Genomic DNA, 15,921 nt, shown 5'->3' on the forward strand with positions numbered 1-15,921 from the left:
CCTGGAAAGCCAGGTGCCTATAGGCAGAGCCCAGGGCCAGGGGTACCTCGTGTTCCTGTCCTGGTCGCGGATCTTCTTCTCCATCTCAGCGTCTGTCAGAGTCTCCAGCAGCGGGCACCACTGGTCCGCATCACCCGTGTTCCGGATGGCAATCTCCACTGTGGGCAGAGGGTTCTCACTACGAGGAGGGGAGGCAGTGAAAGGAATGACTTTTCCAGCTACAGATGGAGAGTCCTCAGAAAGCTCTGCCCCTGTCTGTGCCCTGCTCCTCCCAGCAGCACTGTTGGCACCCAGGGGATGCTCCAGTCACCTGAACCCCAAGGGAGCTGCTGGAGGCGCCAGCGCCTCTCCAGAACAATGGTGTTGTCACCATGACCCCACGGGCTTCCCTTCAAAGTGAACTTTCAACAGGCCCTTTGCGCCCAGCATCTCTCTGTCTCTGAGATGGAGGAGGGGGCCATTGGCTGTGGAGGTGGTCCTCCTTGACAGGACAGCACGGGCTGGGCCACGCTGATGCCCCAGTGCCACAGTCAGGAGGTGGAACCCACAGGAGCAGGAGGACTGTATGCTCCACCCAGTGTCCAGAGCCAGGGCCCACTGATCAGGGAAAAGGGATGGATGGTGAATGGGAGCAAAGGAGTCTCCCAGAAGTCCCCAGCGCCCCACTACTGAGGGCCACTGCACAGCCTTTTTCTGCGTTTTCTACACACTTGCCCCTCAGCCCACCTCCTGGCCAAACAAAACCCCCCGAGAGGCTGGTCTGTGCTTAGGATCAGACAGCTGGCTGGCAGGGAGCTGGACTGAAGCCATATCCCTGGACCACACTCTGCCCTGAGTCTTGTAAGGACCACCCGACTCTGCCCCAAGGTACCCTCCTCTTGCCAAGGGGATACAGCAGAGGAGGGGGCAGCAAGGGCAGAGGCTACACAGGCATGGGGTGGACACAGGAGTGCTGGGGTAGGTGGGAGGGTGGCTGGCTGCCCCCTTTCTGGGCCTTGATTTGCAAGTCTGTGATAGGACGCTAAGGAGACCACAGCTGTGGATGCCACAGGGCCCGTGTGCCTCCCACATGCAGTGGCTCCCGTCACCCCCACCTCTGAGAGAGCAGCTTTGGGTGCTGACAGTGTTTCCCGGTTGAGTGACACCAGACCCCTGGCGTGGCAGAAGGGGCAGAAGGCCTCAGACTGCGGTCCTAACCATGACTCTCCCACTTCCCCTCCCCTCTCCACGGTCCTTTCCTTTCTCCTCCACTTGGCTCTCCCTAGGCTCAGCCCTGGGAGAAGGACACCCTGCCAGCCTGCGGCCCTGCAAAACACGGTGAGTTCTGGGAGGAGCAAGGACAGGCCAGGCTCAGGGGAAGCGCCAGGTGGACACTGATAGAGTAAGAGAGGACAGGTCCCTGCAAACCTCATCTGGAATATGGAAACATTTATTGCTGTGAAGGGCTTTTGAAAGATGACTGTTATTAAAGCAGCCAACACATCCATTGAGGGAGCTTCCTAGGGGCCAGGGACCTTCTCACGGCCTCCCTGTAGCTGGCGCTCAAGGTTGTGGGACCGGTCTGCCCGCAGAGCGAGCCCCGGCTCCCTACATCCACACCAGTGAGCGCACACCCAGCACCGGGAGCCACGAGCCCATTCCAGGTTGGGCTCGGTGCTGCTCTCCTCAGCCTGGGGTCTCGGGGACTATGAGCATACAAGGCACAGCACAGGGCACTGGCTGCAGCTGGCTCTCCCTGCAGCAGGCCTGACCCCTCACAGCTGACGCTCAGCCCACCAGGTTCATGCCCATGAGTCCCAGAAGCTCAAGCTCATGCTGGTGATGCAGAGGCAGGGCCAGAGGCAGTGTCAGCACCCCCACCTGTGTGGGCCTCTGGGGCTAACCCATCCTCAGCAGCTCCTGACAGCTGGTCCCCGGCCAGCACGGGGTGGGTGGGGGGGGGGGGTGGAGGTTAGCAGTCTAGGGACCGCCCCAGCCTCAGACCCCAAACAGTATTCCTCACCATGAGGGCTCCCAGCAGCCTTCCTTGGAGGGCAGACATGAAAAGCACCGAGCCCACACCGAGGGGAGCAAAACATGTTTTCCTCTTAAATAAGAGCTGGTGAGTGGGTCCCAGAGGCTCCTTTGTTTACCTCCCCTTGACACTGGGAAGATTCCACTCCAGTGGGTTTGTTCTAAAATAAATGCTCGCACCAACCACGTAAGCATGGGCCTAGAGCTAGCACTAGCCTGCCTTGGGTTTTGGGGGGCATATGGGCAGGGAGATGCTGTCCTGAGTTCCAAACGGTGCCGGGGACCCTCGAAGCCACCCTGCTCCCCACTCCTTCCAGGGAATTCTGGTTCATGGGCTTCGAAGCCACCAGGGACCCCAGACCTTCCTACCACCCAAAGTGTCCAGGTGGGGACAAAGAGACCCAGGCAGGGATGGTCATGTCTGAGTTGACAGAGAGAGCCAGGACTGATTCAGTATCTTGAGGTTTACTTTCAATGTGATCTCACTTTCATGACCTCACGTGATGCAACAGATAAGTATTATCCCCACGTTACAAATTACAAAATATAGATAGACTTCAAGGAAAACGACCTGCCCACAGCCACTCGACCAGGAAGGGGAGATGCCAAAACTTGGTGTCACCCTTATGTTTGCAACCAATACCTCCGAGGCCGCCAGGAGCCTCAGTTGATTTTTCCAAGGGTGTCAAGTCCACGCAATGGAGGAAGAGTAGTTTTCAACATGGTGCTGGGGCAACATGACTCTGCATTGACAATATAGATTCTCAGATATGAAACCAAAAGCACTAGCAACAAACTACAAAAATAGATAAATTACCGGCCGGGCGCAGTGGCCCACGCCTGTAATCCTAGCACTTTGGGAGGCTGAGGCAAGTGGATTATGAGGTCAAGGGATGGAGACCAGCCTGGCCAACATGGTGAAACCCCATCTCTACTAAAAATAAAAAATTAGCTAGGTATGGTGGCGTACGCTGGTAATCCCAGCTACTTGGGAGGCTGAGGCAGAAGAATGGCTTGAACCCAGAAGGCGGGGGAATGCAGTGAGCTGAGATCACAGCACTACACTCCAGCCTGGTGACAGAGCGAGACTCCGTCTCAAAAAAAAAAAAAAAAAGATAAATTGGACTACATCAAAATGAAAACTTTTGTGCTTCAAAGAACACTATCAAGAAAGTGAAAAGGCAATCCCCCAAATGAGAGAAAAGATCTGCAAATCATGTATCTGATGAGGGAATTGTATCTAGAATATATAAAGAACAATTATAACTCAACAATAAAAAGACAACCCAATTAAGAAACTAGCAAATCACTTTCTCCAAAGAAGATACACAAACGGCCAGAAATACAGGCAAAGATGCTCCATATCATCAGTCATTAGAAAAATGCAAATCAAAACCACAATTACTTCACACCTACTCAGATGGCTGTGATCAAAAAGAGAACAGCAAATGTCGGCGGGATTCAGAGAAACAGGAATCGCACACTTCTGGTGGGAATGCAAAATGGTGCAGCCACTTTGGAAAACAGTCTAGAAATTCTTCAAAATGCTAACCATTGAGTTGTCACGTGACCCAGCAATTTTACTCCTGGGTATATATCCAAGAAAATTTGAAAACAGATGTTCACATAAAATCTCGTACACCAATGTTCTCAGCAGCAGTACTCACAATAGCCGAAAAATGGAAACAACCCAAAAGTCAGTCCCCTGATGAATGAATAAAATGTGGTCTATCCACACAATGAGATAATATTCAATCATAAAACAGAATGAAGTCCTGATAAAAGATGCTACAACATGGATAATCATTGAAAACATTATGCTAAGAAGCCAGTCATAAAAGACCACCTACTAGGCCGGGCGTGGTGGCTCAAGCCTGTGATCCCAGCACTTTGGGAGGCTGAGACAGGCGGATCACGAGGTCAGGAGATGGAGACCGTCCTGGCTAACACGTGAAATCCCGTCTCTACTAAAAAATACCAAAAGCTAGCCGGGCGATGTGGCAGGCGTCTGTAGTCCCAGCTACTCGGGAGGCTGAGGCAGGAGAATGGCGTAAACCCAGGAGGCGGAGCTTGCAGTGAGCTGAGATTTGGCCACTGCACTCCAGCCCGGGCAACAGAGCAAGACTCCGTCTCAAAAAAAAAAAAAAAAAGACCACCTATTAGATGGTTCCATTTCTATGAAGTACCCGGAATAGGCAAATCTACAGATAGAAAGTGGATGAGTGGACACCTACGGCTGAGAGACGGCGGGGAGGAACGGGACTGCCTGCTGCAGGGTGTGGAGCTTCCTTTTGGGGTGATGAAAAAGTCCTAAAATTGACGGTGGTGATAGTTACATAGCTCTGTGCATATATCAAAAACCACTGCACTATATACTTTAAATTTGTGAATTGTATGGTTTATGAATATCACAATAAAGCTGTTAAAAAAAACAAATAAAACCTGAAATCAGGCCAGGGCTGATGGGCAGAGCTTCGGGAGGAACCTCTGAGGCTCACACTCAACCAGCCCAACGTGTCCCTGACATCCCCCAGCCTAATTCCTGATGCTGTGCCATCAGAGGGACACTGCCTCTCTGTCCCTCACGCAGGCCCAGCTACCAAGCTCCCTGACCCTTAGTCTCTCTTCATCCCCACCCTGTACATGTAGGACTGCTAGTGTGCAGAGCCCCCTGGGCAGACGCCCTGCCTGATCCACAAGGCCCACCTTCCTTCTCAAGCACCTGCCTGTCCCTGGCCTCCTCTCGATCCTTCCTGCTGCAGTCCCCCGTCAGCACCTGCCCTGGCCATCCGCACCCCAGGTTCTATGCCCCCCATTGCCCTTCCTCATGCCCACAGCCTCCAGTGCTTTCAGTGGCCATGGCACACTGATGGCCATGCACGTGAATCTCTCTCCTCTGCCAGATAAGGCACTGTCTCCTCCAGTCCCTGGCCAGGAACACAGGGCTGGCCCAGGGGAGGTGCCAGTAACTTTGCAGGATCAGCTCTCCTCAGAGGCTCTGCCTAGCCCAGCCTCCTTCCCCTTGAGCCCTGTCTCCTTCCTGTCACTGGCCCTTCATCCTACTCCACTGGCTCTACGACGTCTGTGTCACTCTGGTCCCAGTCTGTCCTCTAGGAGCCTAGCGCTTCTGACCAGTTTGTCACATGCCTGTTTCCCCTTCGTGCTTGTCTCCTGTCTGTCCCACTGCCAAAGGGAGCAGGCTGTTCTCTGTCCTGGTTCCCCCGAGGTGTGGGCATAGTGGCCTTGCGCACATAGGTCCCGTGGCCGGCAGTTGCCCCACTGTACCGTGGCTCCAATGTCCCCATTGCCGAGTTGCCGAGGAGGGTATGGAAGCCAGGCACTGAGCTCTGGCTGGGAGGGACGGAGGGACTGGCTCTTGGGGAATCAGTGAGTGCTTCCATTATGGGGTGACCTAGGCCCAGAGCTGAAAACTCTTTTTTTTTTTTTTTTTTTGAGATGGAGTCTAGCTCTGTCACCCAGGCTGGAGCACAATGGCGCCATCTCAGCTCACTGCAATCTCCGCCTCCCGGGTTCAAGCAATTCTGCCTCAGCCTCCTGAGTAGCTGGGATTACAGGTGCCCGCCACCCCACCTGGCTAATTTTTCTACTTCTAGTAGAGACGGGGTTTTGCCATGTTGGCCAGGCTGGTCTCCAACTCCTGACCTCAGGTGATCCGCCCCCCTCAGCCTCCCAAAGTGCTGGATTATAGGCGTGAGCCACCACGCCCAGCCTGAAAACCCTTCTTAGGAAGTCATGTGACATAGCAGTTGCCAAGCTTTCTGCGTGGCAAAGACCAGGCCAGGACTCCTGGTCTAGCTCTCTGTGGGCTGACTGGTCCCTGGACCTGGGGACTCAGTGGCCCATCCTCCTTTCCCCAGGCAGGGCCAGGCAGGACTGACACTGGTATCCCTGGGGACAGAGTTAAACAAAGTCCCTCCTAAGATCCCATGGGGTGGGGTGGTGCAGTGGGGGGAACGCGGGTTGGAGTCAGGGATAACAGTCCAACCCTAAGGCCCTGTCCTGTCATTGAGGCTGTCTTCTAGTATGGGGAGTAGGAAGACACACGTAGCCCTCCTGATGCTAAAAGTCCACTCAGGACACTTCCCAGGTCCCCAGGCAGGCTGCCCCTACCGCCTGGCTGCTGTGATAGGGACGTGTGCTCACCTTGGTCCTCCCCTGTGGGATGGCCTTGCCTTTAACCCTAAAGATTTGAAACCTGCACACTCAGCATAAGAGACAGCAGGGGGTGGGGGGGTCTGTGACGCCCCCAGGGCCCACAACTGGAATGCATTAAGTGGTCGTTGAGATAAAGAGGGGATCCGCCTCTAAGTCCTGACCTGCCACCACCAGGGACTCCCCAGGGGGCCTGCTCTGGAGCCACTCTGCAAACTGCAGAGGGCCCGGAGTTTGGCAAGGAATTCAGGCTCAGGTCACCTTCGGGTCAGAGCAGGAGGGATGGTGCTGTGGTGGCTGAAAGAAAGGATGCTGCGAGGACCTGTCAAGAGGCCCCGGGGACTTCAGCTCCTGAGCCCGGACTGTGGGCACGGCGGCTGCAGGGCTAGGTGAGGGTCAACACCGTAGGGGCCCAATGCTGGGGGCAGCTAGTCTGCCACCTATACCTGCGAGCCCAGAATGAGGGTTCTGACTGGCTCAGCCTCTGGGGGAGGAGGTGCTCAGTGTTGATGTTTGCAACATCACTGCCTCCCGGGTCCTCAGACCCAACTCTGGTGGAGTGAGGCCACCCTTGACTGGCTCTCTGGCCATAGGGCTTGGCTCTGTGCAGGGTGAATGCACATTACAGCTGCACTCCCAGGCAACACCCCGCGGGAACAGGGAGGCATCAGACGCCAGACCCCCAGCCTCCTCTCTGAGCTGCCCTGTCTGTGAAGCAGAACCATGTGACTGGCAGGGCTGCTGGGGGGTAGGTCACAGGATCTCAGCACCACTGCGCTCAGGCAGGGGCTCAGCTGTTTCCCAGGCCCGTGGGTGGCTCTCATTCCTTCTTCCTTGCTCAGATTTACGGGAAGGCGTAGAAAGCTGTCTCTTGGGATGTCTGGGAAAACAAGTCAGACACAAACCTAACGAGCTCCACTAATTGTCATGGCTTTGCAAAACAGACCTTCCTATTTGCTCCTCAGGTAGCATTTTAAGCTGTCTTCCCTGAGTGATGACTGCAGATGTGGAAGGTGATAGTCTGATGAGCAGATTAAAGCCGAACATCCTGTTTTGATGTAGGGATGCTTGCCGCACCCCCACCCCATCCCTACACAGAGGACACGGTTAGAAACCACAGGGCTTTCCAGTCCTAGAGTCCTGCTGAGCTGGGAGAGCTCAACCTCGCTATTTTTTTGTTGTTGTTGTTGGAGATGGGGTCTCACTCTGTCACCCAAGCTGGAGTGCAGTGGCATGATCTTGGCTCACTGCAGCCTCAACCTCCTGAGCTCAGGCGATCCTCCCACCTCAGCTTCCTGAGTAGCTGAAACTACAGGTGTGCACCAACATGCCTGGCTCATTCTGGTATTTTTTGTAGAGATGGGGTCTCCCCATGTTTTTCCCAGACTGGTCTTGAACTACTGGGTTCTGGCGATCCACCGCAGCTCCCCGAAGTGCTGGGACTGCAGGTGTAAGCCACTGTGCTGGCCCCTGACCTCACTTTTAACTCTAAGTCCTACCTCCTGCCAGGAACAGGAGGGCCTCTCCCAGGTCCATCCCCATCCCTAGCACAGAGGACACTGGACTGGAATATTCTTTTCACACCTCCACCGCCATCTCAGCCAGCCCAAATGCTGCAGGCAGGGATCAAGGTGACCTGTCTCTATCTTCCAGGGCAGCCAGGATGGGTTCCAGCCAGCATGGTACTCATCAAATGCTCTCTGACTGACCAAAGGCAGAGTTACTACAGTAAGAAGGAGCTGCTAGGGACCCCTGACTCTTGAAAGCTGGGTGGGCCTTTGTGTTTAAGACAAAATTCAAGTTCAACAGATGAAGAACCCTGGGCAGGGGCCACCCTGACCAAAATAACCGTCTGGGCAAAGGCAGAGAGAGAAGGTGTGGGGCAGGATGACTGGATGGTGGATGGCGGGGGGCAGGCCCAGGGCTCTGTGGAGGTAAGGACTTGAGGTTCGCCCTGACAGAACTCAAGTCTTTGCCAGCTATTGTGTTAAGTGCTTCTAACCCTACCTGGTACAGCGGAGCCCTGGTGAGACACACAGGGCAGGAGGGGGACACAGCAAACACACAGACCCCAGCCAGATGGTGCTGCGAAGCTTGAGAAAGCCTCAAAGGTATCAGCACTCACACAGAGAAGTCTTTTTGCAGAGAGATGAGGGAGGAAGAGACTCGTGCGCGATCCTACCTGAAGGCGTAGGTCTTCTGATGCCAGCTCAGCTGTCCCCGGATGCTGTATGCGATGGTGGTGACAAACTCCCCGCCCAACCCCAGCTCCGAGCACAGCTTCAGGGCAAACTTCTCTGGTGAGTTCTCCTTCTCTGACATGTCCCATTCGAACTGGTCCACCAGGGAAATGTTTCCCACATGGATGTTCAGCTGTGAGGACAACCAAAGGACGTGAGTTAGAGCTTTTATGACTGCCCCCAGCCCAGGGAGGCCGCGAGGAGTGGGGGCCTGCCAGGCCTGGGGCGCGCCCTGCCCACCAGGGTCCACCGGCTGAGAACTGCAGGTGGCCCTTGTCCTTCCAGTTCCCCATCCCAACAAGGCTGACCCCACAACCCTCCTGCCTGCCACGAGGGGCTCTGGCTCAGGGCCCAGCACAGTCACCCTCAAGAGGCCCTGAAGTGGCCCCGGGGGCACCTGAGTCCATCTTACCTTCATCCCATCCCCACTGTGCCCTGTGCTGGTGGAGACCTTCCTTTCTGCCCTTCGCTCCTGCTGCCATCAGTCTTACGTGACTACACCAGCCAGGCAGGGCTCAGCTAAGGCATCCCTAAGTCCTGTCTTAAGCCAATGTCTATGCTTTTACAGAGCTTGCCCCTCTCAGAAAACCCTAACACATTCACAGATGCACCCTACTCTAGGCCAATGCAGTGAGGCGACAGGGAAGCCTGTGGGGAGCACAGTGCTGGGCCAGCTCCTCCCACACTCCCCAGAGGACTCCCTGCAGCGCATGACTCACAGCCAGAGGGCCCAGGCCCTGGGTGTGCTATCAGGGGGTTTTCACCAGTGGACACCTGGGAAGCCAGCACCCAGCCGGAGAAAACACACAGACTGTACCCCAGGAGCTCCCACCTATGCCCGCCCCGCCTGGGGAAGCACCACTTTGACTTCTCACCCCTTGAGTACGTATGGCTCTTCTGAATAAGATGGACCCTTCGGGGTCCAGTTTCATTCACTCTGCGTCATGCTTGCAAGACTCCTCCCACTAGAGTGTGGGGCTGGGGTCATCCCTCGTTGTTGTCCAGTGCTCCATGGGGCAAGCAGGCCATAGGGCACCTGCCCATTCACCTTAGATTTTTTTTTTTTTTTTTTTGGCAGAGTCTTACTGCGTCGCCCAGGGTGGAGTGCAGTGGCGCGATCTTGGCTCACTGCAAGCTCTGCCTCCTGGGTTCATGCCATTCTCCTGCCTCAGCCTCCCGAGTAGCTGGGACTACAGGTGCCTGCCAACACGCCCAGCTAATTTTTTTGTATTTTTTAGTAGAGATGGGGTTTCACCGTGTTAGCCAGGATGGTCTCCATCTTCTGACCCCGTGATCCGCCCGTCTCGGCCTCCCAAAGTGCTGGGATTACAGGCGTGAGCCACCACACCCTGCCTGTCCTTAGGTTTTAAGTCAAGGATCAGGGTGGGCAGTTGCAGGAAGAACTCGCCACTGCCTTGGAGCCCAGCCCTTCCGGGGACTTCTGCCCCCTTTTAGAGATGAGGGCACCCCAATCCCCAATCATGTTCATAAAGCCCTGTGCCTCTAAGCCCTGCACGCCACCAGCCACTTGCTAGAATGGTCTTCCCCTCACCTGGCAGGGCCAGCCTCTTCGTAGCATCCTGGTCTAAGCTAAAGTGCCAGCTCCTGAGAGCTCCCCTTCCCATCAGCCCCTTTCCACACCCTTCTCTCCATTTTCTCCCCCTTTGGAGACAGGATGTCACTCCGTCACTCAGGTTGTAGTGCAATGACATGATCATGACTCACTACAGCTTTGAACTGCTGGGCTCAAGGGACCCTCCTGCCTCAGCCTCCTGAGTAGCTGGGACTACGGACAGGCACTACCATGTCTGGCTAATTTGTTTTGTAGAGACAAGGTCTCTACAAGGCCCAGGCAATATATCAAGTGTTTTGGGCAGAGAAGAGACCCTGTGGTTGAGCCCTCTGCTCCCCCTCAGGCTTCCCTGCTGCCTCTCTGTGTTGGCCCAGGCTGGCCTCAAAAGATCCTCCCCCAACAGTCTCCTGAGTAGCTGGGACTATACATGCAGGCCACCATGCTGGCACCTCTCCTGTTTTCTTCACAGCACTTAGGACTGTCTGAAACAATCTGAATCATTTGCCTCCAGGAATCCTAGCACAGGCACGGTGTATTTGTTCTGGGCATCAAGGAATCCTTACGCAGAGGGAGGAAGCCAAGGGGCAGAGCTGCACCATCCTGTACATGGCATGCAGCCAGGCAATGGGGGCTGCAGTCAGGCCATGTCCTTTGCTATCTCCACATATGCCCATGCCCAATGATGACCGGAATAGGAGGTACTAGCCCTTCCCAACTGGAATCTAATGCCAAGCAAACCATGTGGGTGCTGGGTCCAAAAAGAGCATGCAGCAGCAGACAGCCCATGGAACCACCCAACAGGACTCCATAGGACCACGGGCACATGGCTCCCACCCAGCAAGCCCTCCCTGCCCTGGGCTCATGGATGGAGTTGCCTGTCCCCTGCCATTCAGTCACTAACACATTCATTTATTCCAAAGTCTAGACTGTGTGTCTACCAAGGAGAGGCACAAGAGAGACAAACATTCCAAAGGCTGCTCTGAGAAAGGTGAGGGGTGCATGTCTGTAGTCTCAGTTACTCGGGAGGCTGAGGTGGGAAGATCACTGGAGCTCAGGTGTTCGAGTCCAGCCTGGACAACACAATGAGACTCTGTGTCCAAAAAAAAAAAAAAAAAGCCATGCTGGTGGGGTCACTGACAGACACTAAGTAGGTTAAGTGAGCATGTGGTGTGCCAGACAGCACGGGAGTGCCAGGGAGGAAAGGGAGGGAGGGGCAGAAAGTCCGGGCTGGCCTCAGAAGTCAGGAGGCCAGGAAGGCTTCTAGGAAGGTGGCCTTTAGGAAGAAGTGAATGTACCCCAGGAGTAGGAATGTGGCTCCCTGGGGGAGAACAGTCCCAGGTGGGGGACACAGTGATGTAAAAGCCTGAGGAGCCAAGATCTGGCACCCGGATCGGCCCAGTGAGGGGAAAAGGGAGGAGATGAGGGTGGCGAGGGACTGGAGCAGAGGGCAGTTAGGGCCCTGAGGCCTTTGGAAGGGCTTGGCTTCCACAGAGGGATGTGGGAAGCTTCTGCGGTATTTTGGGCAGAAAAGAGATACGGGCTGAGTTGCCATGCTGAGACCTCTACTGGAAGGCAGGGAAGGAGGGAGGGAGCCATCTGGCAGTGGCCTTGGTGGTAGTGAGGAGCGCTGGACTCCAGGTGGACTCACAGAGCCAAGGCAGGGCAAGGACTCCCAAGCAGGTGCATAGCAGGGCCAAGTCCCTGCCCACATCCCCCAGCCCAGACTCACATCTTACCCCATGCACTCTCCTGACAGGGCCTGGACAGTGCCACTGGGTCTGATGGCTCCAATTTCAGCAGCACCATGTCCCCAGCTTCCTCCCCTATCTGCCAACCCCTGCTGGAACTGGGAAAAGCCGACCTGGGCCAGGTGCCCTGACAAGGGCAGCCAGGCCTGGGCTGTGGTCCCAGCATTGCCAAGAATATCTGTAGGAGGCCGCTCCAACCTAAGGCACTCTTTCTGAGGAGAGAGATGGTCCTCACGTGCCATGGCTCCAAAGATTCCTGTTTTCCTTCAGTCATGTTCCAGGATCAAGACAAAGAAAGATGTCCTTACAGAAATACCCAGCTCTGGCCAGACACGGTGGTTCATGTCTGTAATCCCAGCAGTTTGGGAGGCCAAGGTGGAAGGGTTTCTTGAGCCCAGGAGTTCGCGACCAGTTTGGGCAACCCAGTGAGACTCCATTTTCTTTTTTCTTTTTTTTTTGAGACAGTCAGTGGGATGGGAAGAACCTGTTGCCCAGGCTGGAGCGCAATGGTGCAATCTTGGCTCACTGCAATCTCTACCTCCCAGGTTCAAGCAATTCTCATGCCTCGGCCTCCAGAGTAGCTGGGATTACAGGCACGTGCCACCATACCCAGCTAATTTTTTGTATTTTTAGTAGAGACGGGGTTTCACCATGTTGTCCAGGCTGGTCTTAAACTCCTGAGCTCAGGCAATCTGCCCACCTTGGCTCTCCAAAGTCTTAGGATTACAGGTGTGAGCCACGGTGCCCAGCCGAGACTCCATTTTCTACAGAAAATTTAAAAATTAGTCAGGCATGGTGGTACGTGCTTATAGTTCCAAGTACTCAGGAGGCCATGATGGGAGGATAACTTGAGCCCAAGAGGTCAAGGTTGCAGTGAGTCATGAAAAAAAAGGACGGAAGAAAGAAATAAATATCCAGCTCTTCTGAGTCCAAGTTATAGATGGGAAACCCTGGGTGTGACCTTCTATTCCTCTTAAGACAGGTCACTGTTCCCAGGGTCACGGTGCCCAGGAGGCCTCTGGCCTGAAAAAAACAGTCTGTCCCACATAACACAGGCTTCCCTGGGCCAGCTGTGTCCACCCTGTGACATGTGGTCTGACCCAAAGGGCAGAGCAGGAAATCTGGCTGAGGATGGTCTCTCAACCTGCCAGCTACCACCATCCTCCAGGTGGGAATCACAGGTAAGTCAGAGGGTCACTGGGGAAGCCTCTTCTGGTGGGGCAGGGGACAGTCCCAGGAGGATTACAGCTGCTGGGCAACTTCCTGTATGGCTCCTCCTCAGGCCCCATCAGGATAACAACAACGAAAGTGGGCTCAATTCTGAGAAAAACTAAGGGAAGCTGCCAGTCAGGCTTCATGAGGACCCTGTGTGTGACCAATCCCAGTCATCTGGAACCGCACGGCTGGGTGGGTTAGCCCACATGGCCTCATCCTCAACATGTTTACAAGACAAAGAGGAGCACAGAGTGGAGACTTCAGGGCTGCCCTCCAGAGCCAGCAGACCATACTCAGGACACAGGCCAGGTGCTTGCTGCCGCTCCCATCCTCATCCCACTTCTCTCCTACCATTGTCCCTTCTTTTCCTCCTAGCTGGCTATAATGTGAAACTGAAACAGGTTATGGGAAACAAATTTGTATTCTTCTTAAAAACGTATTAACAAGTAGAGACTGAATCAATAACCCAAAACCTCCTGACAAAGAAAAGCCTTAGACCTGATGGCTTCATTGGTGAATTCTGCCAAACATTGATTGATTGACTGAGTCAGAGTCTCACTCTGTTGGCCAGGCTGGAGTGCAGTGGCACCATCTTGGCTCACTGCAACCTCTGCCTCCCAGACTCAAGCAATTCTCTTGCCTCAGCCTCCCGAGTAGCTGGGATTGCAGGCGTGCGCCACCACACCTGGCTAATTTTTGGATTTTTAGTAGAGACGGGGTTTCACCATGTTGGTCAGGCTGGTCTCTAACTCCCGACCTCAGGTGATCCACCTGCCTCAGCCTCCCAAAGTGCTGGAATTACAGGCGAGAGCTACCGCACCTGGCCATCTACCAAACATTTAAATAGGAGCTAATACCAATCCTTCTCAAACTATTCTTTAACTCATTGCCCTGATACATAAGTCAGACAAAAAATACTACAAGAAAGAAAAACTACAGACCAACACCCCTTCTGAATGTTGATGCAAAAATCCTCAAAAAAATATTGGTAAACCAGCTGGGCACGGTGGCTCACGCCTGTAATCCTTTGGGAGGCTGAGGTGGGCAGATCACTTGTGGTCAGAAGTTCGAGACCAGCCTGGTCAATATGGTGAGACCCTGTCTCTACTAAAAATACAAAATTTAGCCAGGCGTGGTGGCATGTATCTTCCCAGCTCTTCCTCGAGAGGCTTAAGCAGGAGAATCCCTTGAACCCAGGAGGTGGAAGTTGCGGTGAGCCAAGATCATGCCACTGCACTCTAGCCTAGGTAACAGAGCAAGACTGTCTTAAAAAAAGAAAAGAAAAGAATAACTAACAAGTGTCAGTGAGGATGTGGACAAATTGGAACCCTTGTGCATTGCTGGTAGGAATATAAAAGGGTGCAGCCACTGAGAAAGGCAGTATAGTGGTTCCTCAATAAACTAAACACCATATGATCCAGGAATTCCATTTCTAGGTATACACCCAAAAGAAATGAAAGCAGGGGCCAGGCACAGGGCTCACGCCTATAATCCCAGCACTGTGGAAGGCCGAGGCGGGCGGATCATTTGGTTTGGGAGGCCGAGGCAGAGTTTGAGACCAGGCTGGCCAACATGGTGAAACCCCGTTTCTATTAAAAATCCAAAAAATTAGCTGGGCGTGGTGGCGGGCGCCAGTAATCCCAGCTACTCAGGAAGCTGAAGCAGGAGATCGCTTGAACCTGAGAGGCAGAGTGCCATGAGCCAAGATCGCGCCACTGCACTCCAGCCTGAGCGACAGAATGAGACTCCATCTAAATGAATGAATGAATGAATGAAAGCAGGGACACCAACAGATATTTGCACACCCAGGATCGTAGCAGCATTATTCACAATAGCCAAAATGTGGAATCAACCCGAGTCTGTCCATTTAGGGATGAATAAATACAAATGTGATAGATGCATACAACAGAATATTATTTAGATTTAATAAGAAAGGAGGCTGGGCACAGTGGCTCACGCCTGTAATCCCAGCACTTTGGGAGGTTCAGGTGGGCAGATGGCTTAAGCCCAGGAGTTTGAGACCAGCTTGGGCAACATGGTGAAACCCCATCTCTACAAAAAAATACAAAAAATTAGTCGGGTGTGGTGGATTGTGCCAGTAGTCCTAGCTTCCCAGCTATTCAGGAGCTTGAACTGGGAGGATCACTTGAGCCCAGGAGGCAGAGGTTGCAGTGAGCCGTAATTGCGCCACTGCATTCCAGCCTGGGCAACAGAGTAAGATGCTGTCTAAAAATAAATACATTTTGAAAAGGGAAGGAAATTCTGACATGGTACAACATAAATGAACCTTGAAGACCTAAGTGAAATAGGTCAGTCACAAAAAGACAAATACTGCATGATTCCCTTATGGAATGTAAATGAGACACCTCAAGTAGTCAAATTCATAGAGACAGAAAGCAGAACAGCAGTGCTTGCCAGGGGCTGGGGGAGGGGGAATGTGGAGTTAGTGTTTGATGCACAGTTTCAGTTTTACATGATGATACAATTCTGGAGATGAATGGTAGTGATAACTACACAGCCATGGATGTGAATGTGCTGCCACTGAGTTTACACTTAAGTGGTTAAAATAGTAAATTTTATGTTATAAATGTTACCAAAATTTTAAAATATTAATCAAGAAAACAAAGTATTGGCCAGGCACGGCACCTCAGGCCTATAATCCCAGCACTCGGGGAGGCCGAGGCAGGTGGATCACAAGGTCAGGAGATCGAGACCATCCTGGCCAACACGGTGAAACCCAGTCTCTACTAAAATAATACAAAATATTAGCCAGGTGTGGTGGTGAGCACCTGTAGTCCCAGCTACTTGGGAGGCTGAGGCAGGAGAATGGCGTGAACCCAGAAGGCGGAGCTTGCAGTGAGCTGAGATGGCACCACTGCACTCCAGCCTGGGCGACAGAGTGAGACTCTGACACACACACACACACACACACACACACACACACACACACACACACACA

The 15,921-nt window shown here is 53.6% G+C and overlaps 1 protein-coding gene across 2 annotated transcripts in view; it reads right to left on the reverse strand.

The window, feature by feature from the left end:
• The window catches only part of SMARCB1 (SWI/SNF related, matrix associated, actin dependent regulator of chromatin, subfamily b, member 1), a 50,869-nt gene that overhangs the window by 737 nt on the left and 34,211 nt on the right, over nt 1-15,921 (reverse strand). For both annotated transcript variants that reach the window (XM_023185771.2, XM_023185772.2), the window contains exons 7-8: nt 8,369-8,559; nt 47-178 (exon numbers count right to left, since the gene is read on the reverse strand). In XM_023185771.2, coding sequence (XP_023041539.1) covers nt 47-178; nt 8,369-8,559 — 323 coding nt within the window. The remainder of the gene's footprint in view (nt 1-46; nt 179-8,368; nt 8,560-15,921) is intronic.

Source organism: Piliocolobus tephrosceles, chromosome 19, assembly GCF_002776525.5.
Source record: "Piliocolobus tephrosceles isolate RC106 chromosome 19, ASM277652v3, whole genome shotgun sequence".
Taxonomy (NCBI): Eukaryota; Metazoa; Chordata; class Mammalia; order Primates; family Cercopithecidae; genus Piliocolobus; species Piliocolobus tephrosceles.